This window comes from Brachyhypopomus gauderio, unplaced genomic scaffold (genome assembly GCF_052324685.1).
Source record: "Brachyhypopomus gauderio isolate BG-103 unplaced genomic scaffold, BGAUD_0.2 sc81, whole genome shotgun sequence".
NCBI lineage: Eukaryota > Metazoa > Chordata > Actinopteri > Gymnotiformes > Hypopomidae > Brachyhypopomus > Brachyhypopomus gauderio.
The window spans coordinates 895890-920413 of NW_027506902.1; the positions used below are offsets into that span (position 1 = coordinate 895890).

Sequence of the window (24524 nt, forward strand, 5' to 3'; positions counted from 1 at the left end):
ACTATCCACCACTGTATTTCCCGCTGTTGGGCGGATACCGGCCGGCTACAGCCGGTGCTGGATCAAACCATTTTCCAGTGGGAGGCGGGGGTGTATGCACTTAATGGAAAATATGCAGATAGGTAAAAAAAAAAATAACATATATATTTGAGCCATTGAGCTTATTATGAGTACATAATTTTATATTATTGAAAGATTTCAAGATTATTAAAAAATTATAGACTTTAAATAAAAAATAAATTGTTGGGCTCTTTGATGGGCCCCCCTGGCCCTAGGGCCCGGGACAACAGACCCGGTTGTCCCCCCCTGTCGACGGGGCTGTGTGGTAGTATTAAGAAACACCTCTCAAAAACAGGGGAAGGAACATTTACCTGAAAAATTTTAATGTTGCTTTGTGTTTCAGATTTGTAAATTGCTGGAATTTAGGCTAAAGTACTTGAAAATGCACTTCAAATGCACTTAAAACACTTATAAAACACATGTAAATCATTTAAAAGTAATTTATATATACGAATTGGCTTGTTATTTTGACATCTGTGCGTTTTGTGTGCGATCCGGTGACATTGTTGGCCTCAGTTACCCCTTGTCTCTGTCTCATCGTTTGATTTAATTAAGCACTGGTTAAGCCACATCTGCATATGTAAACAAATTTTTATACAACTTGTAATACAAAAAAAAGTGTCTTAATGTAAGCAAAAAACTGGGATTTGGTGATATATAAAAGTTCAAATTTTTAGCTGATTTTTTAGCTTTCTTGAATTACAAGAAAGTGTGCACTATTTTAAATGCTATACAGTGGGTCTGTATTTAGATGACTTTGAATTTTCTAATAACGATGTATACCAACTTTTCCCAAAAAATGCCTACACTGTAATGAAATTTTGAATATCTGGACATATCTATATTATTGCGTTCCACGACCGGGGTACGCTACTTGTGTTAAAAATAGCAAATTCTGAATACTAGAATATATTTTCTAAAGACAAAAATATTTAGCATGCTCTAGGCTACCATTTTCTAACCAAACCATATATAACCTACTCATCTTGAAAAATTACCAGACAATACAAAAACTACAGAATTTAAGCCCTACTGTCCTGCACAAATTATCCTCTTTAAGACATCTTAGGCTGTATTCGGCAAAATGACCACTTTCTCTTACCATGTGTCAGGGCAAAATTTATATTTGGTCTTTCTGTAATCATATTCATCAGTATTCATATACTGTATGTATTGACCACTAGTTGTAATAAGTGGAAAGGAAATTACTTTAATAAGGTATATTAAGCATACGTTAGGCCTAGGACACGTTGATCAGTGTATGCTCAGCAGGCCTGTAGTCTCTCTCTCTCTCTCTCTCTCTCTCTATGCTTTCTCTCTACTCCTTCTAGTAGTACTCCTTGTGAGTTGAAGGTCTCAGGCCTGTAGATAAGGGCTTCAGACATAAGAATGGTAGTATATTTGACGAACCAGAGGAACAAGGAGGCCTTGGCCTGAGGACGCTGGCAGGAGAGGGGTGGTGGGGTGATACCTAACCCGTCACCTCACCTCATGTAAGCCTCGTGCTTAACACGTGTCACGGAAGTATGATGTAATCATGTAGCAGAAAATAGTATAAAACTATGATCTGTGAGAGGGGGGGCAGTTCACTCTTGCAGACGCTTTTGAGTGTGTGTAACAGAGATCTCTGGATCGATCCATCTTTCTATTTTTCTATATTTTGTCTTTAATAAACTTTGTAATTGACTTTGATACCATACCCAACTGTTAACTCTTCTTGTTCACCATTAAGGTTCAAATTTCCAAGACACGTGTCTGGAACAAGAACTTCCGCATTGCTAATGAAGTGTAGGTGTTAGAGATGGATTGGATGTCCCGCGATTTCCCTCTAATTTTTTCTTTTCCTTCTTTCCACCTCATTTTCAGCTTTGCCTCCCGAGAAAACCCACATGAGGACTGAGGTTGCACATTTGGAAGGCGTTCAGAATACATCGGTATTTCGGAGATGCTCGAGTGAGGTCAGCAAATCCCGGATTCTCCAACCTTCATGAGCGCAAAGTTATCTGCCTCACGTCATTGTCTTCAGACCTCGTAAAACCAGGCTGGCATATTGCTGAATAGAATAATGAAAACCAATTTAGTAAGGATAAATCTAAAGGTACACCAAGGTATATCACTGGCTAAGGTACTATTTAATCAATTCTCAGCTCAATTAATTTAATTTTCTCCGACCGATGGAGTAAGCCGGAACATGTCATCAATGTAGTGCAATATTTAATGCCAAGTGAGATCACGAGCTATTCATTCCAGCTCTTCTTGTAAATGTGGTGAAGAAATCGAATGACATACAAAATAAGTAGGCAGCAAATTCATTTATTTAGCTAAACATTTATTGTGTAGATGCTTAAAAACAACAGGGACAGACAAACACACATGGATGACTGATGATCTCTTTGACAGTCAGTAGCAGCTTTTAATAAAAACTTGATGTGGTCAGATAAAAACGTGTTTGGTCACGGTTCTAACACAACCGAATCTCTTATGATCTTAGCAGGACTACTTTTTGCGGCCCCTGGAGGACGGTTTGGGCGGTGAGGCAGGAGACGCAGAGAAGGCGTGAGTCTGCAGGTCCACTCTCTGCTGCAGAATACCGGTCAGAAGAAACTCTGCACTGACCACAGGCACAGACAGACCTAGTGCCCTCTCAAACAGGGCTCTGTCTTCTTCACATGACACCACCACCATCTGAGCCTTAGAGAGACCATAGCAATGCGGTCAGTGTGACAAATGAACAGAATTACAAAAGATTTACAGAAGCACAAAAAAAGAGTGTTGAATTGACTCACTATAATCAGAAGGATCCCTTTAAAAGATTGTTCTTACCATTGTAATAAAAGCACTCAACACTCAACTTATGCTAATCATGAAAGAGAACAAACAGGCGACGATTATCAATTGTTTAAAATAGGACCACAGGTAGGTGGATTAGCAGCCTCAGCGTGTTTGCATTAACAAGCATCAGGGAACATTTAAACCCATAGATTGAGACGTTACTTGACAGATTACTGCAGGGAGACTAGGACATTGTTGACAACCTGTGGATAGATCCAGGTGTGTGTGTGTGTGTGTGTGTAAATGAGTGAGAGAGATACCTTGGGAACAGAAGGCATCTTGGGAAGGTAGCGTGCCCCACAGCAGGTAATGATCTCCCTCATTTGTGGGGGTTCTGGCCTCACAGAGGTCGTCACATGGATCTCATAACCCTGCAGGACATCCAGCATCGTATCAGTGAGAGCCACGAATATGCAGCAATTTGCCACAGTTTCACATTAAACACTCAACAGAGTGGAAGACAACCCGTTCTTGTTTTCCAGAGCAGATTGTAAAGCATAATCCACCAGTACACGGTGCTTGGGGTGCAACAGCCAAATTTGTCATCCACATACTTCAGACATTCCTCACCACTAGTTCTTAGCCAGGCCAACACATTTAACTGTGTATGCATGTAGCGTTATTCTAGAGCAGGGGTCGGGAACCTATGGCTCGCGAGCCAGATGTGGCTCTTTCGATGGCTGCATATGGCTCGGAGACAATTTTTTACTAAAAATAATAATGCTAAAATATAAACATATTTCAATCCATTAATTTCTTGCCGCTCACATTTGCGGGTGGCAATCACTTCTGCAGTCATTTAAAGCGCGCGTTGGAGATTTTCGTGTGCGTACTCGTCTTTTTTAAGTTTAAAAGTTCATGGCTCTCTCGGTCAAAAAGGTTCCCGACTCCTGTTCTAGAGTAACATAGATAAACACTGCTAGAAGGAACGTGATTGGTGTACGCTGATTGTGGCATGGTGATGGCTCACTACTGCCTAGATCTTCAGCATTATCCAAGTGAGAAAGTACCTGCAGTAAGGGCTGTTGCCTGGCCACTCTCAACGCTTCCTGCAGACTGAAGTTAAATTTCTTCTCCTGCTCCTTATCTTTCACCAGGTACTCATTAGGTGAGAGGAAACTCCCTGATTTAGCACTCTGTGCAGAGAAATGGAAGAGTGAAGGATGGAAATGAGATGGTTTGCTTAATTTATGCATGTGCTGAAACATAGCTGCTACGCATTCAAAGGTTTATTGTTATGCCATAGGTGTATATTCCTACTGATGATCTGCCAGAAGGAAATCCATTACCTTGGCCAGCCAATCAGGGGTGACGACGGGTACACCTCTGGCTACAGCACACAGGAACTTGACCGTACGACGGACCTTATCGGTCACCAGGTGGGTCATATCAGCCACGCCTTTGGCCAGAACTCCACCCAACTGCTGCACCACTTTCTCACCGTCCTCGTCCACCACTCCTGTGAAGAGCACCTGAGAGAGAAAAGAAAGAACACGAGCTAGTATATGTGAGAGACTGTGAGCAAATCGCGGATGGAAACGTGAGTGTATCCTTTTCTACCTTGTGTGTTTGACCAGCTACTGAGTGGCGGGGACTCTTAGGAGTTTTGTGAGGAGCTCCTGCAGTTCCTGTGGTGGAATCAGAACCTCTCTTGCGCCCTCTGCTGCTGGCCTTGCTTGGAACATCTGCTTCAGTGACAGACAGATCCCCTGACTCCTTTTTCTCTTGGTGGGCCTTATCACTCGTCCCAGCTTTGGTATCAGCCACTGGAGGGTTTGGACCATCTCTCCCCCACTCACTTCCAACAGGATCTTCCTCTTCTGGCTGTTCCACTTTTGCACTTTTCCTCCCTCTCCCTCTCCCTCTCCCTCTGCCTCTGCTCTGATTGGCCACACTGCTCCTAGATCTCTCAGAGGTCCTGGAGTTGGTCTGAGACAGAGTACTGGAGTCCTGCAGTGTGTCGTCCAGCCCACAAGAGGACACTGTGACGGTTCTCCTCTTGACTGATGACCTAATGTTATCAGAGTCTGCTTTAGTCGTCTTCCTCCCTTGGCCTTGGGTTTGATGCTCATTGATGGATGTAAAATGCTCAGAGTTGGAGGAGTTGGAGCGAGACCGAGTTCTTTTAGCAGTTACACCTTCGCTGTGGTTTGAAGGTGTCAAGCTCTCCAAACCAGCAGGGGGCACTACAGATTTCCTTGTTGGGCATCTGCCTCGTCTGGCCTTCACTTCACCCTTTCCTGGTTCTTCCTCTTGGTGTTTACTCTCGAGATCTTCACATTCTTGTTTGCCTGCCTCTCCTTGCTCTGATTCCTTCTCCTGTGTTGTTATTTGAGCATCATCTACATGTAAAATTCCCTCGCTTAATTCTTGATTTCCCTCTTTCTCCAGCTCTTTCTTTCCCAGCACTGTTTTGCGTTGCCTTTGTGGTCGTCTCTTTTGCTTCTCCAGTTCCATCTCTTTTTCTCTCTTTTTCGAGTCCGTTTGTTGCCTCTCTAGTTCCTGTGCTTCCAACTGTTCTTTTTCCTCTCTCTTCCTTCTCTTTCTCCCTAATCTGTCTGTTTCTTCTTGTTTTTCATTTTCAGATTTTTGCTGAAATTCTTCTCTTTCCCTCTTCTTGTCCAATCTCTCCTTTTCCCTCTCTCTTCTTTCGCTCTCTATTTGGATCTTTTCTTTCTGTTTTCTTTTCTTTCTGTCCTTTTCAAGTTTTTCTTCTCCCTCCTCTCTTTCCAAGTTCTCCACTTCATTTTCTTTCTGTTCCTTTTCCAGTCTCTCTTTCTCTTCTCTCTCTTTCTTCTCCTTTTCCAGCCTCTCCTTCTCTTCTCTCTCCTTCTTCTCCTTTTCCAGCCTCTCTTTCTCTTCTCTCTCCTTCTTCTCCTTTTCCAGCCTCTCTTTCTCTTCTCTCTCTTTCTTCTCCTTTTCCAACCTCTCCTTCTCTTCTCTCTCCTTCTTCACCTTTTCCAACCTCTCCTTCTCTTCTCTCTCCTTCTTCTCCTTTTCCAGCCTCTCTTTCTCTTCTCTCTCCTTCTTCTCCTTTTCCAGCCTCTCTTTCTCTTCTCTCTCCTTCTTCTCCTTTTCCAACCTCTCCTTCTCTTCTCTCTCCTTCTTCTCCTTTTCCAACCTCTCTTTCTCTTCTCTCTCCTTCTCCTTTTCCAACCTCTCCTTCTCTTCTCTCTCCTTCTCCTTCTCCAACCTCTCCTTCTCTTCTCTCTCCTTCTTCTCCTTTTCCAACCTCTCTTTCTCTTCTCTCTCCTTCTCCAACCTCTCTTTCTCTTCTCTCTCCTTCTTCTCCTTCTCCAACCTCTCTTTCTCTTCTCTCTCCTTCTTCTCCTTTTCCAACCTCTCTTTCTCTTCTCTCTCCTTCTCCAACCTCTCTTTCTCTTCTCTCTCCTTCTTCTCCTTCTCCAACCTCTCTTTCTCTTCTCTCTCCTTCTCCTTTTTCAACCTCTCTTTCTCTTCTCTCTCCTTCTCCCTTTCCAGTCTTGTCTCTTCCCGTTCCTTCTCCATTCTCTCTTTTTCCTTCCTCTCTCTCTCTTCTTCCCTTCTCTTCTGTTCTATTTCTTCCTTTTCTTTTCTCTCCCCCTCGTGTCTCTCCAGCTCATGCTCAGCTCTCTCTCTCTGTCTGGTGCTCCTTCTTCCCCTCCTCCCCGTGTCCACCTCCTTGCTGCTTCCCTCCTCCAGTGTTTTTCCTCTCTTCCCCTCTCCTTCTCTCTCTGAGCAGCCTCTTCTTCTCTCCCTTCCAAATGTTCCCCTCCCTCTTCCCCTGTTTCTCCCCCTGAGGCTGGGAACGTTGGCAGCCTCCACCTGGATCTCTTCTTCACTCATTGGCTGCATTTCAACAGCGGACATTGTGTCTGGCTCAATAAGTTGTGTGGGCTCCATCTCCACCCGTCTTCCCCTACGAGGTCTCCTGCTAGATCTGGGCTCTTCCTCATGTACTTCTTCATCCTCGCCCATAGTTTCAACTGTGGCGTCATGAATGTTAGTATCAGGCTCCAGCGCCTGTGTTGGCTCGACTGCAGCAGTCTGCCTCCCTCTACGAGGTCTCCTGCTGGACCTGGGCTCAGCCCATTGCTCTTCCTCCTGCTCCTCTTCCTCACAAACAGGCTGTGTTTCAGCAATGGTGATGTGAGTGACGGCATCAGGCTTAGTAGGACGTGACTGTTCTTCATCCACCAGTCGTCCTCTGCAGGGACTCCCAGTAGATCGTGCTTTACGTCTCTGTGCTTCCTCCTCTTCCTCCCTTCCATCCTCTTCCTCCTCCTCCAGTGACGTTGTTCGGTGCAGGTCGTAGGGCTGAAGTCGCTCCTCGGGCTTCGGGCTCCTGACGAGGAGCAGAGTCTCTGCAGTGGAGAGGTGTGAATCCACCAGCACACCCTCCTTCTCCTCCTCCTCCTTCTCCTCCTCCACCACTCCTGGTCCTCCACCAGTGACAGATGCCCTGTTAGCGGCGCTACCACCACCATCTTCCTCCCGCGTCCTGGTGACCAGCCGAGTTTCAGCAGCAGAGGGGTGGCTGAGGCCTGGGGTGTCCAGCGGCTGGGTCTCCTCCTCCTCTTCCTTTGGCTCTTCCTCCTGGTCCAGACCGACTGTGTATGCCTGAGTGGACTCCTGGTGCAGCTGCTTCTGCTCCTCACCCACACCAGCTTCTCCACCTCCTGAGTTCCTCATAGACATGAAACACCAGCAACAATATTGAGAGCAGTTTGGCATAAACAACAAAAAAATATATTAGTTGGCTCTCAGTAATCATGTTACCGTATGACTGCGTGGCCTGGAGGTCCCAGTCGTTCTCTGGCAGGCCCGAAGCCTTGGCGTGCTCCTCAGACTCTGGCTGTCGGTGACTGCTGATGGAAAGGCCCAGGCAGAAGGACGAGCCTCCATGGGAGGGCCGGGTCCCAGGGGTCCTCAAGGATGCAGGTGTCTCTTCCAATGTAGAGTCACAAGGGGAAGCGTTGGACGCAAACGACTGAGTCTCAGCCACGGCAAAGTCATATATTTCCATAGTGCTGGCCACCGCTGAGGGGGAGGAACAGAGCGGAGAGGGCAGAGCTGGTCCTGAGAGAGAGAAAGAGAGAGAAACACAGAGATAGAGAGACAGGAGGAGAGGTGAGGAGTTCGAGTGCACTCGAAACCAACAGCTTGGCCCAAATACACTTCACCGCAAATTAAAATGTATCGAGTGTCAAGAGGTTCACATGACTCACGTCTGAACGTCTGTGAGGGACCAAGGAATGCCTGAGTTTCTACTTCCTCTTCAGACAATCCTGTGCCTCCTCACACACACACACACACACACACACACACACCAACCAAATGACCCCTTGGGAATCAATAAAGCACACATTCGTCTCTCTGTGCAGAGCTGACTACAGTACATCATAATGTACACCATAGACATCATGCCCACCTGCCCCTCTTGGTGTAGAAGACTTAATAATCTGTGCTGCTCCCTGCGTAGACGTCCGCCCTCTCTCCTCCGTCTTCTCCTCTTCTTCCTCAACATCCGTGTCACTGTCCATCCTGAAGTCATCCCACCCTCGCTCACCAGGAGGCTGGGCCAGGACAGGTCCTGCGTGCGGGGTAACTGCACCCAGCTCAGTCTGAACACACTGTGGTGGTGCTTTGGAAAAATGAAATAAATAAATAAATAAAATACACACAGTCATTGACATTTTAGCTTTTTTCATAATTTAACAGTGAGCTAAAAAGCCAACGCTGAAGCACAGCTTGGAGAGTTGGGTTCAGCAGGAACTCAGAGAGTGAAGTGTTACCATATGCCTGGGTATCCTGGAGGTCCAAGTCGTTCTCAGTCAGGCCCAAAGCCTCGGCGTGCTTCTCGTGCTCTGGCTGTCGGTGGCCACTGTCGGAAAGGCCCGGGCAGAAGGTCGAGCCCCCATGGGAGGGCCGGGTCACTGGGGTCCTGAAGGACGCAGGTGTCTCGTCCAGGGTGGCACTGACCGGGGGTGCGTTGGACACAAAAGACTGAGTCTCAGCCACAGCAAAGTCTTCAGTATCCACACTGCAGCCTTCAGCAGAGGGGGAGGGGCAGAGGAGAGAGGGCAGACATGGACCTGAACATGCAAGTGTGGGAGAGAGAGAGAGAGAGAGAGAGAGAGAGAGAGAGAGAGAGAGAGAGAGAGAGAGAGAGAGAGAGAGAGAGAGAGAGAGAGAGAGAGAGAGAGAGAGAGAGAGAGAGAGAGAGAGAGAGAGATACCACACAAATCAACCAAATGACCCCTTGGCAATCGATACAGCACACAATCACACACAGCACACAGAGCTGACTACAGTACATCATAATGTACACCATAGACATCATGCCCACCTGCCCCCCTTGGTGTAGAAGACTTAATAATCTGTGCTGCTCCCTGCGTAGACGTCCGCCCTCTCTCCTCTGTCTTCTCCTCTTCTTCCTCAACATCCGTATCGCTGTCCATCCTGAAGTCATCCCACCCTCGCTCACCAGGAGGCTGGGCCAGGACAGGTCCTGCGTGCGGGGTAACTGCACCCAGCTCAGTCTGAACACACTGTGGTGGTACTGCGGTCACAGCGGGGGTCTTGGCCTGGGTGGGGTCATCGTCCAGGTCCGTGTCGCTGTCAGAGTGAGGCTGTGCAGTCTTGGTCACTGGCGCCTGTGTAGCTTTGCCCTGTCTGCTTTTAAATGGATCCTCGTCATCGGTGTCACTGTCCGAGTCCATCTTGATCACCCTCATCGCAGTCTTTGCCGTCTCCATGCTGGACTCGCTGGCCTTAGGAATGGCTGATTCATGGTCAGGAGGTGGTCTGGTGACTGAGGTGTCAAGTTCTGAGCCTCTGAAGCTGTCTGCAACATCATCTTCTGCATCAGTGTCGCTGTCCATGTGGAAGTCGACAGGCTGGGGTGCGGGGTGATTCTCCTCCGTGTGTGTGTCCATGGACACACTGGCTGGAGTGATCAAGTCCTGTGGTGTGGTTCTGGATGAAGCCTCGGGCTCACCCGTGGCCTTCTCCTTCTCCCCTTCCTCTACACCAGCATCACTGTCGTCATGAACCGGACGTGCCTGCAGTGCGACGACGATGGCCTCGGCTTCTGGCTGAGCCTTCATCACATCCGTCTCCTCTTCTTCACCTTCTGTGTCACTGTCCATGTTGAAGTTCAGCGGGGCAGGTGTGGAGTCTGAGGAAGCATCAATCTTTATTGATCCCCCTGCCATGGCTGAGGGTGGAGGAATGAAGCTCTCATCTTCACTAAGAGAAAAAAATACATTTGGTGACTCAAGAAAAATTCACAAGAGATTTAATTAAATAAAGAAAATATGTTATTGGAATACTGAAGCAAGAATTAAGACTAGTCTCCCAGACTCATATTAAGTCCAAGAAATAATTCATTGTTGCCATTGCAAATTAGTCTGAGTCTTAATCTGTGGCATTACAGTATGCGAGTCTCATAAATTCAAAAGTGAAGGTTCACCAGCTGTTTTAAACAGAGTACCTGTCTGGAATGACTTTGTTGGCTGGGGTCAGCAATGTTGAACATGTTGGGCCTGACCGGTCAGAAGAAGCAGAACCTGGAGTTTAAATGACACAGAGAAAGACTGAGGATCATTCAGAGATGCAGTGAATAAATGTCTAAACACAGCAAGTTGGATCCAGAAATGCAGACTACCCTCTAAGCTTTCATAACAATTCATAGAATCATAGAAAGAATCTGACTATTTCTGTCTGCACTTATCTAGAAACCTCCTCCATGCCTAAATGCACTTACTCAGAAATCTCCTCCCTCTCTGTCTGCCCTCGTCTTCCTCAGAGTCCGAGTCGGACACGGACACTACTGTGCTCCCTGGACGTTGGAGAGTTTTCGGAGGCGTCTGATCACATTTCTTCAGTTCAGTGTTCCCCACCGGTGCTGGAGGTGATGAACTCCCCCCTACCCCGTTCTCTACCCCTCCCCCAGTCCCGTCTACAGGGTCACTCCCCTTGTACGCCGTTTTCTCCCCCACCGCCCCTCCATCAGGCATGGCCGGACCGGCGAGTCTCGTCATGCTCTCGCGGCCGACGTACTGGCAGGGAAGGTCAGCGAGCACCACGCTGTCGCCGTCAGACAGCGCGTAACGCACGTGTGGGGTCAGCTTGAAGCGCCCCCTCCGGCTGCCGTTCAGACTCCCCAAGTCCCACAGCAGGGTCTCCGTGGCCTTGACATCTCCGTGGCAGCGGTCGTGAGGGGGGAACACGGAGATGGAGATGACTGCGTGGCGCCCGGATACGGAAGGGGCCTGCAGCAACCCGGAGCAAAAGGCGGGGTCCCGTCCCAATACATTTTCTCCCAGGTAAAGAGGGATCTCTGAGAGTGGGTGGAGGTGTGTGTGTTTGTGTATGTGTGAGTCAGAGAAAGAGAGGGAGAGAGAGAGAAAGACATTTTAAAATAGAGCTCCACAATATAAATGAAATATTCAGATGGTGCACCAAATGGAAAAGGCCGTATTTACATGTAAATCTGCCAGTTTAACATAATGCAATTCCAGTGCATCTTGCACTGAAGCCGATCAACGACATGACTGCATGATTTTGCCAAAGCACGAACATAAACGAAACTGCTGAGAGTGCTCACAGAATTAAAACCTGATTTGTTAGAGCGACCATTTTCAATCAATGTAATGTATAATGATTATGATTGTAGAGCAAAATCCTGATGATTACCAAGACAGTGTTGATACTGTGTCCTACTGTAGTCTACTGTATAGTCTAGTATTCTTAAGGGGCACGAGATTTCATGGCACCGTCCCAACGCTCACCTGTCTCTGGGATGTAGTTATTTTTGAATACTTTCAATGCAGCCAGTGGTTCACTTTCTTTTCTTTCTTTCCGTTCCTTTTCTTCATCGTCGTCATTTTCCTCCTCAATTAAGGAGTTTTCAATCCGTTGCGTGGCATCCATACGCTCCCCTGCCTGTCGGAGTTGAAGTCAAACATCTCCCATTTAACATCGCAAAGTGAATACAGGGAAACGCAATAGCGCCTCGAGGACACGTCAAGGCCGTCGCTGTGTCCAGATGTAGATACAATAGACTTCACGCTGCCGTCGTATATTACATTTAAAGGTAGTGTATCCTTGTGTTGTAACCAGTTACCAGTCACATCAGGGGTGCAGGACCAGTAAGTAACTAGACATAAAGGGAAAAGTACCTAGCCTTTTAGCTACGGTCCATGTCGTTGTTAGCTACCCTATCAAATCCGACTTCTGGAGAAAGTATGTGGACATGCAAATACATATAAACATGCGCCATAATTACATATAAACAAGAATTACTTTGTAGAACCTTCTACGATCGTTTATTTTGACTAGTAAGATGTGGTTACATACTTTACCATGCAGTTGCAGTGGAAACAAACTTCCGGAACGCCCAGAAGGTAAACACCACTGTCTATTGGCCAATATGGGTACTGCGCTTACATATTCTTAAAATTGATTGGTCTTTGAACAAGTCATTCAACGCAAAATATTGACGTTGGACAGTGATAAGGTTTCCCATTGTTAAATTTTCCCCGCGAAACGAGATGCGTAGGACATTCATGTAATTTATTTTTCAGTCGCTTCCAAAAAGTTCTAAGAGAATTTTAACACACACACACACACACACACACACACACACACACACACACACACACACACACACACACACACACACACACTGATTATACACACATATAATGACATATAATGTAAACAAAATATAACATTTGCATTCTAAGTGACTGCACATGTAACAGTCACAGTGTCTTTCACCACTTTCCTCACATGTTAATTTGTGATGTGTCTGAAGATTGCTGAGAATTGACTACAGAGTTCTATAATGCTGCAAGAACTGTGTTGATTCTCTATGGGTGGTGTTGGCTGTAGTGTTGTAAAGCATGCCACGACCATCAAACATGTTTGATGGAGTGATGAATTATGTTTAATTTCCTGGCATTTTGGTGGATGAATCTGGGTTTAGCAGAAGAGAGGACAACACTAACTACCAGATAGTGACAACAGTGAGATTTGGTGGACGTGAGGGCTGATGGTCTGTGTTTCAGGGGTTGTGCTAAGTTCATTAGTTCTTGTTTATATATTATATATTATAAGGTTATATATATATTTTCATATTCATACATACAAATAGAGTGTGTGTGTGTGTATATATATATATATATATATATATATATATATATATATATATATATATATATTAGGGCTGCCACAAACGATTATTTTAATAGTCGACTAATCACCGATTAATTTTTACGATTAGTCGACTAGTCGGATTGTACGTTAATTGAATATAAAACATACAGCTTATCACACTAGAATGCAACTGCTATTATATAACCATCATTAGATTTAGATTTCAGCTATAACTAAAAATAAAAACAATTAAGATCATAGTTCATTAAACCTTTAATGAAATATGCAGCTTGTTGCAACAAACAATTATTAAAATAAGGATAAGGCACTGCCTTAAAAAACACAAAAATAAATAGGCCTACATTAAAGAATTTTTCTTTAGGTTTTTCTTTCTTTCATTAGTCTCTGGCATCAAACTTCGCTACATTTAAATCAAATTAGGTAGGGACCTGAAACTAAGGAGTTATTCACAAAAATAAAGTTTTGGTCTCACTGACGTTACAGAAAATACACGAATGCGTGCTAAGGCTAATTAAACCAATCGCCATCACTAATGTTAACTTTTACAGTTACCACGATAAGCAGGGTTGCCAACTCTCACGCATTGAGAGTGAGAGACACGCATTTGACCGTCTTCACACGCTCACACACCACACATCCGATATCTCACGCCGAAAAAAAAGTTGGCAGCCCTGCGATAAGTAAGTACTAAGTTAACGCTCTGTTTATGGTAACTTTAGCAGCTAACGAGCAATTTAGATTACAGAGATGACGGTCCCTATTCATCGTTGTCACAAGTAGCCACAACATGCTTCAGGTACGTGGTTGTGCTGCCGTGGAAGGCAAGTTCTGCCTTGCAGATATTGCACGCGTTTCGGAACCCGACTACGGAAAATGATCCCGCACTTTTGAGTTCCGTAGCCGGGTAGCCACGATACCAGAGCCTGTCTGTATAACGTCCTGGGATGTCGTCAACTGTCTACCCCGGTTTCCACTAAACTGCGCATGTGCGTCAAGGACAGAAACGCAGACGCAGCAGTGGAAACTGTCGCAGCAGTTTGGAGAGGAAAAAAAAACGACGCATCGACTAATAAATTAGTCGTCGACTATTTTAGTAGTCGACATAGTCGTGACTAGTCGACTAATCATGGCAGCCCTAATATATATATATATATATATATATATATATATATATATATATATATATATATATATATATATATATATATATATATATATACTACATTCTTTCACCTTTGTCCTTTGTTTCAGTAGTTTGGGGAAGGTGCTCTCCTTATCCGGCATGACTGTGACCCTGTGCACAAAGCACAGTCCACCAAGACTTAAAGACATGGTTAAAGGAACTTGGTGGGAATGAACTCAGAGACCTGCACAGAGCTCAGTACCACTGAACACCTTGGGGATGATTTGGGATGAATGTGAGCCGGGCCGTCTCACCCATCAGCGCTTGACCTCACACACAAAAAAGAAAAAGATAATTGTGCACAAATTTCAGGTACATTTCAACAGTTTGAGGAAAGCTTTTTCAAAGAACTGGATGTTGTTAAAGATGGGGCCAGATCCTTTTTAATACACACAATGTTGAAACATGTCCAATAAGCTCATATTCTGTAGGTGTTATGATCAGGTGTCAATCAATCAATCAAATTTTATTTATATAGCGCTTTTTACAACAGTTGTTGTCACAAAGCAGCTTTACAAGTGCCGAGTCCTAGCCCCCAGTGAGCAAGCCAAGGGCGACAGTGGCAAGGAAAAACTCCCTAGTTACTCCCTAGTTATGTAGGTGTCCACATATGTTTGGTTATATATTGTTCCCCAGCAAATGAGGATTTCCAGTTGCAGTGGAAATTAATTCCAGTTTGAAAAGAAATGCTGTACTCCTGTACTGGATGCACAGGTCAATTATTAATGTATTGAACACTTGATGTATTCTAAATGAATCCCTAATTCATATTCCCTGACTTACCTTGGTAAATCAGACATATTATACTGAACACACGTCATCTAACAATGACCTTATAAGAAACTATGTGTCAGAATCTCGTATTGGAGCTGGAAGGCTATTCCATAACTGAGGTGCTTTAAGGGAGAAAGCTCTGCCATTGCATATATGTGTGTCAAATAAAAGATCTGAATAAATAGTAACACCTAAGCTTTTTGCAGTAGATTTGGGTGTTACTAAAATGCCATCTAGGGTAAGAGGAATATCAGACGAATTGCTTCTAGCAGCTTTGGGTGCAAGAAGCAACACCTGTCTTATCGGAATATTGAAGAAGAAAATTAGACGTCATCCAGTTTTTTATTTCCTTGACGCAGTTCTCAATTTTGGAAGTAGTATTGACATCATACGGATTGGAGCATAAGCCTGTCTCCAGCCTATCCAGTAGAATGTTGTGATCAACGGTGTCAAAAGCAACACTAAGGTCTAACATGAAAATAAATGTGTCCTTTATCAGAGGATATTAAGAGATCATTTACTACTTTAGTCAGCACAGATTCAGTGTTGTGGTGGGTTCTAAATCTGCACGGACATGTTCTGTCTGTAAGAAAGAAGAGAGTTGCGAAAGGTTTTTTAATTACTGTTTTAATGACTGCAAATTTAAATGATTTGGGCATGTAGCCTAGGCTCAGAGAAGAGTTCGTTATAGTAAGCAAAGGTTCTACATTACTGTGCAGTAATTCTTTGAGTAGATGAGTTGGTAGGATCTAGTTTACATGTGGAGGGTTTAGCAGATTTTACCAGTGAAATAAGCTCCTCACCACCAATTGGGAAAAATAACTCCAAAAGAGTATCAGAGCTGACCACATTTGCATGTGCATTTGCAAGCTGACAGGGTCTGAGATAGCACGACTAATTGTTTCTCTAATTTTATCAATCTTATCAATAAAGAACTTCATAAAACTGTTACTGCTGCACTCCTGTGGGATTAGGAATTCGATTTGTTCATGATTCCTAGTTAGGCTAGATACAGGTTTAAATAGGAGTCTTGGATTGTTTTTATGTTTTTTCATGATAATTTATATACTTCTAATTTAGAAAGTCGCCATGTACGCTCCAGGATTTGCACGGCTCATTTGAGACTACTTGTGTGGTCTTTGTACTAAGGGGCCATTCTTCTCTCACTGACTCGCTTATATTGTAATGGCACAACCTTGTCTAAAGCTGTACGAAGAGAAATGCTCGGTAAAACGCTCTAGCCCTTCCGGAGCTACAGGTGGATTATTGTTTGTCATATCTGGTAAAGTATCAATGAGTGCAGCTATCAGAGGCGGTCTTTGCATAGAGGCGTTGCTAGGCAACTGCCTTGGGCTCCTCCCATATACATTGCTAAGATCTACTCAGGAGATAAACAACGATTACAGCATTATCTCATACATTGTTTCACACTCTCTTATACATAAACATAAACATGTCACAGTTTCCTCCTGTGCAATGGGCTGCATAACTTCTAAGGGCGCAAAACTCCGGCACCACTCGTCGACAGCTCGCTGCTCCGACGCGGGGGGATTCCAGAGCGTGGAGGCCGAGAACAGGACTGTTCCCCAGGTGTGTGCTCGTCCCTTGAGCAGCGAGATGATGAAGGCCAGCCGAGCAGAGGCAGACATGCTGGGTTTGTACGCGAAGTATATATCTTGCACTGCACCACAAACCCCTCACACTGTTGTGGATCACCAGTGTAGTGCTCTGGAATGGTAATGTGGCACTTACCAGGCTTGGGGTTCGTGATGCTGCCCTGCATGCAATGCACCGTTTAACTACTAAAGTGATGCAAAGTGCAGCAGTCGCCCGCGCATCACACTGCTCTTGCATGTCGGCTGTTTTCTGAGACATCTGACATGTCTTTTTGTGAGTCTAGCACACCTGGTGCAGCTCACGAGGTCATTATCAAGCTCCTTTTAAATGATCTCAGGTGTGTTGATGCAGGGAATTTTTGAAATTGTATAAAAATGTTGAGCTGAAAACCAGGTGAAGAGTAGAACTTGTATTAGTTCCTTTGTAAGGTAAATGGAACACATCTGTAGGTTTAAGGGAGAAGGAAATATTAGCAGTTTAAATATGATACATAAGCTGGAGTTCATGTGGTCTGGAATGGGAATGATAAGGAAGTTAAGGTGACAGTTCACCGAGTCAGTAAGGCTTATGGGTAGAAGCTGTTCCTGAGTCTCAATGTAAGGACCCAGATCTTCCAGTACAACCTGTCAGCTGCCAGGAGAGTGAACTATGTTGCTCATGTACAGTTAGTTGATGAAGCTTAATACTTTTATTTGTACGCCACCTTGTGCAGTATAAATACAGCACCTTGTGTATAAATTAAACTACATCTCCTTGCAGGATTGCTAATGATGCTGTAAGCCTTCCTTGGTAGGGCCAGACAACAGAGATCTTAAAGGATAGAAATTAATAACACTACCACTATGTGCAACATTCAATTTACCTGTGTGCCAGTCAGAGGCGTAGCGCAAAATTCTGGGGCCCCACCGCAAGGAGGCAATGAGGAGGCCCGTGCGTGAGCTAAAATCTCGCGAGCGACCGTAGCGCGCGACCCTGCGCGAGCGTCGCGAGCGTCACTGCAGTGTAAAATATGGCTTTGCAGTGTTGTCCGAAAACATACGTTAACAAATACGAGCCTCTTGTAATTCCAGGACGAAACATAAGAGAACGTGAAGACGTTAAGATTGGGCGTTTTGAAAATAAACAACCATTAAATAATTTGATAAAAAGCGAATAATTTCGAGTATGTGTATAAATATTTAACTAAGTTTAACGTGCTGGGAAATATTGAAATGGACCTTGAAAGTGATGTACAAATGCTTTAATTCCACCTTGTTAAGGTGTATGAACCCTGCAAACATGACTTTGTTCATCGCGCTGAAGCGCGGCGCGCGTGCGAAGTTACAAAATTCGAGAGGTGCACAACCTCGCGAATCGACAGCGCGCGAGGTCCTCGCGCACGGGCGGAGCCACAGCGATTACGTCATTTTCGCCGCGCAGACCCTCAAGTATAAACCAGGCTTAAGCGTGGGGGAAAACATTAACATCACCCAGGAGGATGACTAAACAACAAACTCGTCTTAAGGCGGGGCCCACCTGTGTTCGGGGCCCCCCCGCAGTGCGTGCCTTGCGTGCCCCTCCCCTACGCCAGTGGTGCCAGTTGTTACTGGACAACACATTACCCAACAGTAACCTATTCTAGTAAGAGCTGAATCTGCCTGAAGGCCAAGTTCCTGGACTTCATCACGGATTATTTATATTTAGTGTAACCTTCCCATTTTGGGAATTTTGTAATCAAGTTGATATTCATTATTTATTCATCTGAGTAAACTGAATGGTGCTAATTAATTAATTTTCCATAGTTTCTTGATTCCATTTTGTCATTAGGAATTTTATGTAGGTACACCTGCATTGGAAGGAATTTCTTAAACCAAGCTTGCCTATTAATTTTAAATGCATATAACAGTAAGGAAGAGAACACAATCAAGAAAGAAACAGCATCAAATTTAACAAAGTTTCAAGTTTATTTTACTGATTTTTTTTCCAGAGGCTCATGTTTTTCCAATAGGAAATTGAAGTAGGTATAAAATGTAAGGGACATGCTTAACACTTCATGGCGAAAAAAAAAGAAACAAACATGTAAAAACAGCTTTAAAAGCCTTCGGGCTCAGATACAGGATACAAGCTCCATGGATCCTAAAAGTGGTAAATGACCTTCTTCACAACCTTCTAAACCAGTCTTTTCCTACATCACGTCCTCCTACATGATCTACTTATCCATGGCTGTCTACACCTTCCTCCTACAGACGTTGCTTGGCGCCGAGGTGGGAAGACTGGACAGCACTCTCTACGTGCACCCCATCGTTCATTCGGCCCTCTGTTTCTCTCAGTGTCTTTCACAAGATCTTTCACATCTGTAAACCATTCGACTGAATACTGTAATCCTCACAGTGAATGAGGGCATGCTGAAATGGCAAAGTTTTGCCAAGACTGTGCCATTGTAGTGCAACACTCAAACAAACACTTTTACAATCTTTTCCAAATGAATCTGCTCTACAGGAAGGTGTTTTTCACATTTTCTTGCAGTTGTTAAAAAGTATAGCAAACAAAGACAAAAAACAAAGGGGAAAAGAAGAATAAATAATGGCTTTGAACACTCATGTCCTCCACACAGGGTGTTCTGTCTCCCTTCCGATCCCATTGCTGGACACAAATTCTGGCACGACTAATGTCATCCAGATGTGCTTCTGTGTCTTTAGAGCCGTCATATTACTGGTCAGATGTACATGGTTGGCTTTACATGACACAGATAGAGAACAACTTAGGGCAAAATGACAGCATCAGTGATGGTTCTCCGTTAAGAATGGTGTTTAATTTAGAACCAAGCAGAAACAACCTGTCCCACCGTGAACGGGGAAGTGAGGACATCAGAGAAAATTAAAATGGAAATAATTTTATGAACATCAATCCCTACTAGTGTGGAGGTTTATTATTCAATTTATTCCATTCTGTGTTGAAGAAAATTCGTTCAGGATTCCGTTGGTGGTTTTGGCCCCATTTGTCTAGCGCTAACTTCTACGTTGTTTGAGACACTTACGGTTGGATCCGTATGTGCTTGGCTACATTTTCCTCCTTAAACACCCTCCAAATGTTGCTCCCACACCCCCTTCCCTTGTTCAATCTTCATCTTCTTATGCATCCTCCTCTGCCTCACCCTCATCGAACTCCCCCTCTTCTTCAGCTGTGGCATCTTGGTACTGCTGGTACTCGGACACCAGGTCGTTCATGTTGCTCTCGGCCTCGGTGAACTCCATCTCGTCCATGCCCTCGCCCGTGTACCAGTGCAGGAAGGCCTTGCGGCGGAACATGGCGGTGAACTGCTCCGAGATGCGCTTGAACAGCTCCTGGATGGCCGTGCTGTTGCCGATGAACGTGACTGCCATCTTGAGGCCACGCGGTGGAATGTCGCACACGGCCGTTTTGACGTTGTTGGGGATCCACTCCACGAAGTAGCTGCTGTTCTTGTTCTGGACGTTCAGCATCTGCTCGTCCACCTCCTTCATGGACATGCGGCCCCGGAAGACGGCGGCGACGGTGAGGTAGCGGCCGTGGCGCGGGTCGCAGGCAGCCATCATGTTCTTGGCATCGAACACCTGCTGTGTCAGCTCGGGCACGGTGAGGGCGCGGTACTGCTGGCTCCCCCTGCTGGTGAGAGGAGCGAAGCCCGGCATGAAGAAGTGCAGGCGGGGGAAGGGCACCATGTTGACGGCGAGCTTACGCAGATCGGCGTTGAGCTGGCCGGGGAAGCGAAGGCACGTGGTCACGCCACTCATGGTGGCCGAAACAAGGTGGTTTAGGTCACCATATGTGGGCGTGGTCAGCTTCAGTGTGCGGAAGCAGATGTCATAAAGAGCCTCGTTGTCGATGCAGTAGGTCTCGTCCGTGTTCTCCACCAGCTGGTGCACAGACAGCGTGGCGTTGTAGGGCTCCACCACTGTGTCGGACACTTTGGGTGAGGGGACCACACTGAAGGTGTTCATGATGCGATCGGGGTACTCCTCGCGGATCTTGCTGATGAGCAGGGTGCCCATGCCTGAGCCGGTGCCCCCGCCCAGCGAGTGGGTCAGCTGGAAACCCTGCAGGCAGTCGCAGCTCTCAGACTCCTTCCGCACCACATCCAGCACCGAGTCCACCAGCTCGGCACCCTCCGTGTAGTGACCTTTTGCCCAGTTATTACCAGCACCGCTCTGACCTGTGAAGCATCACCGAGAAATAATGACTGTAATAATAATAAAGCTGTCCATTCAGCAAATAAGAGAAACCAACTGTCAACATGTTTAGTAAATTTTACAAATAAAAACTAGAATTGCTTCATAGATCAACAAACAGAATGTTTTTTAATAGAGGTTATAAACACAGTGGAACAATATAACTCAAAGAATGTTTGCTTAGAATGAAACTATCATACGTTAGAAACATACGTTAGCCTCCCCGAGTAACTCACCGAATACAAAGTTGTCAGGTCTGAAGATCTGTCCAAAGGGTCCAGAGCGAACGGAGTCCATGGTGCCAGGCTCCAGATCCACCAGAATAGCTCTGGGAACATATTTACCTCCTCCATGAGAGAGAGAGAGAGAGAGAGAGAGAGAGAGAGAGAGAGAGAAAGAGAGAGAAAAAAGATTGAGGAAGAGAAAGAGGGCGGGGCAGGGGAGGGGTGGGGCGGGGCGGGTTGGGAGGGTGAGGTGGTACACCAGTTCAGTACAGAAGAGAAAAATAGATTGCATTCCAAACAGAAAGAATCTCATGATCTCTCCCACTGAATTATATGATGTGGCTTACTTGGCTTCAGTATTTATTAATCTAGAATGGAATATAATTATTCATTTATAATAAACAGGTTATATGTATGCAATTAACTTAGTGTCCATTGTCTTGGTGAGCTTAAATTAAGTATAGGTTAATAATTTTCTCGTGTGTAGCATAGGTGCAGGAGTGCGCAGGAGTGTGCAGGAGTGCGCGGGAGTGTGCAGGAGTGCACTATAGAGTGGTACCTGTAGCCTCATTGTAGTAGACGCTGATTCTGTCTAGCTGCAGGTCGCTGTCCCCGTGGTAGGTGCCGGTGGGATCAATGCCGTGTTCATCACTGATGACCTCCCAGAACTGTAAATCAGTTCAGTCAACAATAAAACTCATTCATTACAACAATAATGTTCATTCATGTCGTCTACAGTACAAAATTACAATTTAAAAGCAGGAGGATCATTAGTCATGATGTTCTTTTGTAGAGAGAACAAAAGTGCAGGGTTAAAAATGAAAAGCCCAGCCTTCATTTTTACGCCCTGTCTCAGTATCCAGCGTCCTTCAGTCTGCAGTGTCTGACAATGCTGCAACATTTGTCTATTATGTGAAAGCTGTGTGGAGATTATATGGAGAAAATAGCATGCAAATTGATTCTGACTATTGTCAAGTCTGGGTGAAATCGCGGATTTCAATGAACTTTGGATATAATACAGAAAAAAAGCCACTGCATGGACATACGGACCCTATTGTTTTTAACTTCCAACAATAGTGGCATTAGAATGAATATGGAAAAGAGGGGGGGGCAGTAAGGGAGGTAGATATCAGGGTATTTGGGGCATAATCGCTTTGAAAGAATCAGGACAAAAGCAGGAAATTCTAGGCAGCATGGCCAAGCCCGCTCTCCCCATCTCTCCAGATCACTCCCCATTAAAACCATGGAAGTAAAATCCTTCTTCTCATCAAAACCAACAATTAAGCTTACTCAGATTTCTGCCTCGTCATTGACATTAGGAAAAATCTATAATTATGCTGTAATCTCAAAATATTCCGGCATTTCTGAATCAGCGCAATGGCTGGCTACAGCTGCATTGCTACACGTTCAGGAATAAACCATGATTTACTCATCTGCGATTCAACCTAAACCCAGTTGGTGCCACAGGCTGCCATGAAGCAGCTGCGAGACCCATTACTAGTTCTGCATCTTCCATCTGCTGGAGGCTGCCCCTCCCCACCCAAACCCTAACAGGGCTCAAGACAATGATTATTCAGTCCATTCACTTCAATGCATTAGTGCCTTCATCCTAAATGTAACACGGTACTCAAGACCAACACATCAAGAAGTATTTAAGTAAAATGCTTCTAATTTGTTTTTTTTTTCTTCAAAATGAGAATCGGTATTCATTACGGCGGAACCCACGAAACCAACCCGATAAACCAAAAAAAAAAAAACTGACCCCAGTTGCAGTTCGTATTAAGATATAACAAGTCAACAGCAATTTATAAAGCCTCTTACATGAAATGCGAAAAAGTCGCATTTTACAGTGTGGAAAAAACAACTAGCCTATAATTCCTCAATAAAAACATAATTCGACGACAATGTAATTAAGTCATTTGTGGTGGAAACACGTCGTCTGGTTGGGATCGTCTCCATAGTGAACATTAGTTTTCTTTGTCACTGGTCTACTAGCCGCACCCTTTCACTCTTCGCTGATCTCATTCATCTTAACAGCTAAACCGAAAAAAACGATTTTTTTCCACACAAAAGACTAGAAACATCGTCTTAGGGGAAAAAAGCATCACAATGTAGACTGTTGATGGAAATATTTTTATTTTGGTGATAAACATGAGACAATTGCGAATCATGGATAGTGCAAATCCACACGACAGCTGTTTAAAGGGCTCGTGACAGGCCGGGTGACCGCGACAATTAGGTTCACTATGGTGTCTGGGATGTGGAAGAGACACACGCCACGCCCGGCATTAGAGTAAGAGAGATGTGCGAGAAATCATTTAGAGATATAGACTATTTCCTTCCACAATACCAACACTAATTACCATAGTCTACTAGTTTACAAATGAACAATCATGCATATCCCAATTCTGCATTATTGTTCATTTGTAAACTAGTGTAGTAATTATTCATTATCCAAAATGTGATTTTCAGAGATTTCTGTGAGGAAAAGGTTATAATCCTAGCGATCCAAAAGCAGAGACAGATAAGACAGTCAAATATTATTAAAAAATAAAGTTTTAAACTGACCTACATGTTGATATCGTGTATTGGCTCAATGGTGAATTAATAAAGGACTGCTCAATGGCAAAGCAGCTGTACGTAAGGCAACGCAATTAAATTTATTTACGTTTAAATAAAACATGTATTCGAGTTAAATGACATATAAACACCTAGATCTCACAACACCATAGCAGATATTTATTATAATTTGATACATTTGTAAATTAAGGATTCCAATGCAGAAGACTAACGGGCCACTCCTTTAATCTGGAGGTTTCATTGTTGAGGTTTCTTCTCATATCCACTAAAAAATAGGTTTTCCTACTTTCCAACTCATTCTGAGCATGTTTCTTGTATAAAGAAAGAAGGTAATGACTTTCTTACCTTGGCACCAATTTGGTTGCCGCACTGGCCGGCCTGGATATGAACGATCTCTCTCATGGTTAAGATTCAAGTGCAACGGTCTTCACTCCCCAAACGTGACGGCGTGGCTCCGCTATAATGACTGTGCACGGACAAAGGCTTTATATTCCTGGACGAGCTCCAGAACGAGGCTGCTTCAGGAGCGGGCGGGGTCCACCGAGCGCACAGCTGTTCACTCATTTGATTGGTGCGAATGAGGCAGTATGGGCGGGACGTTAGCAGGGGTCACTTTAGACTTTAGTAGGGGTGCCACCAGAAAGACTACTAAGGAAGACTGTATAAGTGTCATACAATATTTTTCTTTATCAATATTATCTAATTCAAAAGATAAATACTTAAAGTTAAAATTATTTTCATGCATGTTATTCTGCCATTTAAATACATGTAAGTTATTCTACCATTTATGTCACGACAGTTTAGTACACTATAGTGTTCACTATTACTTAAATCCTCTGTAGGCCCATTTCAATATAAACCAACACGATGTCCGTGTAAAAAATTATCTCTATTGCACAGATG

At 44.6% G+C, this 24524-nt stretch overlaps 2 protein-coding genes across 15 annotated transcripts; both read right to left on the minus strand.

Moving 5' to 3' along the window:
- Positions 1-2374: 2374 nt before the first annotated feature.
- mdc1 (mediator of DNA damage checkpoint 1) lies at positions 2375-12280 on the minus strand. Of its 14 annotated transcripts, none has more exons than XM_076991234.1 (16): positions 12240-12272; positions 11667-11820; positions 10640-11215; positions 10367-10442; positions 9221-10122; positions 8667-8966; positions 8303-8515; positions 8100-8168; positions 7651-7950; positions 6338-7550; positions 6194-6232; positions 4453-6124; positions 4182-4364; positions 3903-4028; positions 3153-3263; positions 2375-2751 (listed from the first exon to the last, which is right to left on the minus strand). In XM_076991234.1, exons 1-16 carry the CDS (start codon positions 12240-12242, stop codon positions 2557-2559), a joined length of 6132 nt encoding a protein of 2043 aa, XP_076847349.1. In that variant the 5' UTR covers positions 12243-12272; the 3' UTR covers positions 2375-2556. The 14 variants fall into 14 exon arrangements, with proteins under 14 accessions (XP_076847349.1, XP_076847347.1, XP_076847342.1 ...); XM_076991232.1 differs by having other exon boundaries at positions 4453-6049; positions 6086-6124; positions 6194-7550; XM_076991227.1 differs by having other exon boundaries at positions 4453-6049; positions 6086-6124; positions 6155-7550.
- Positions 12281-18549: 6269 nt separating this feature from the next.
- On the minus strand, positions 18550-24111 carry tubb5 (tubulin, beta 5). The gene is made up of 4 exons (XM_076991236.1): positions 23967-24111; positions 21601-21709; positions 21054-21164; positions 18550-20801 (listed from the first exon to the last, which is right to left on the minus strand). The coding sequence occupies exons 1-4, from the start codon at positions 24021-24023 to the stop codon at positions 19741-19743; spliced, it is 1338 nt and encodes a 445-aa protein (XP_076847351.1). The 5' UTR covers positions 24024-24111; the 3' UTR covers positions 18550-19740.
- Between the last annotated feature and the right edge of the window lie 413 nt (positions 24112-24524).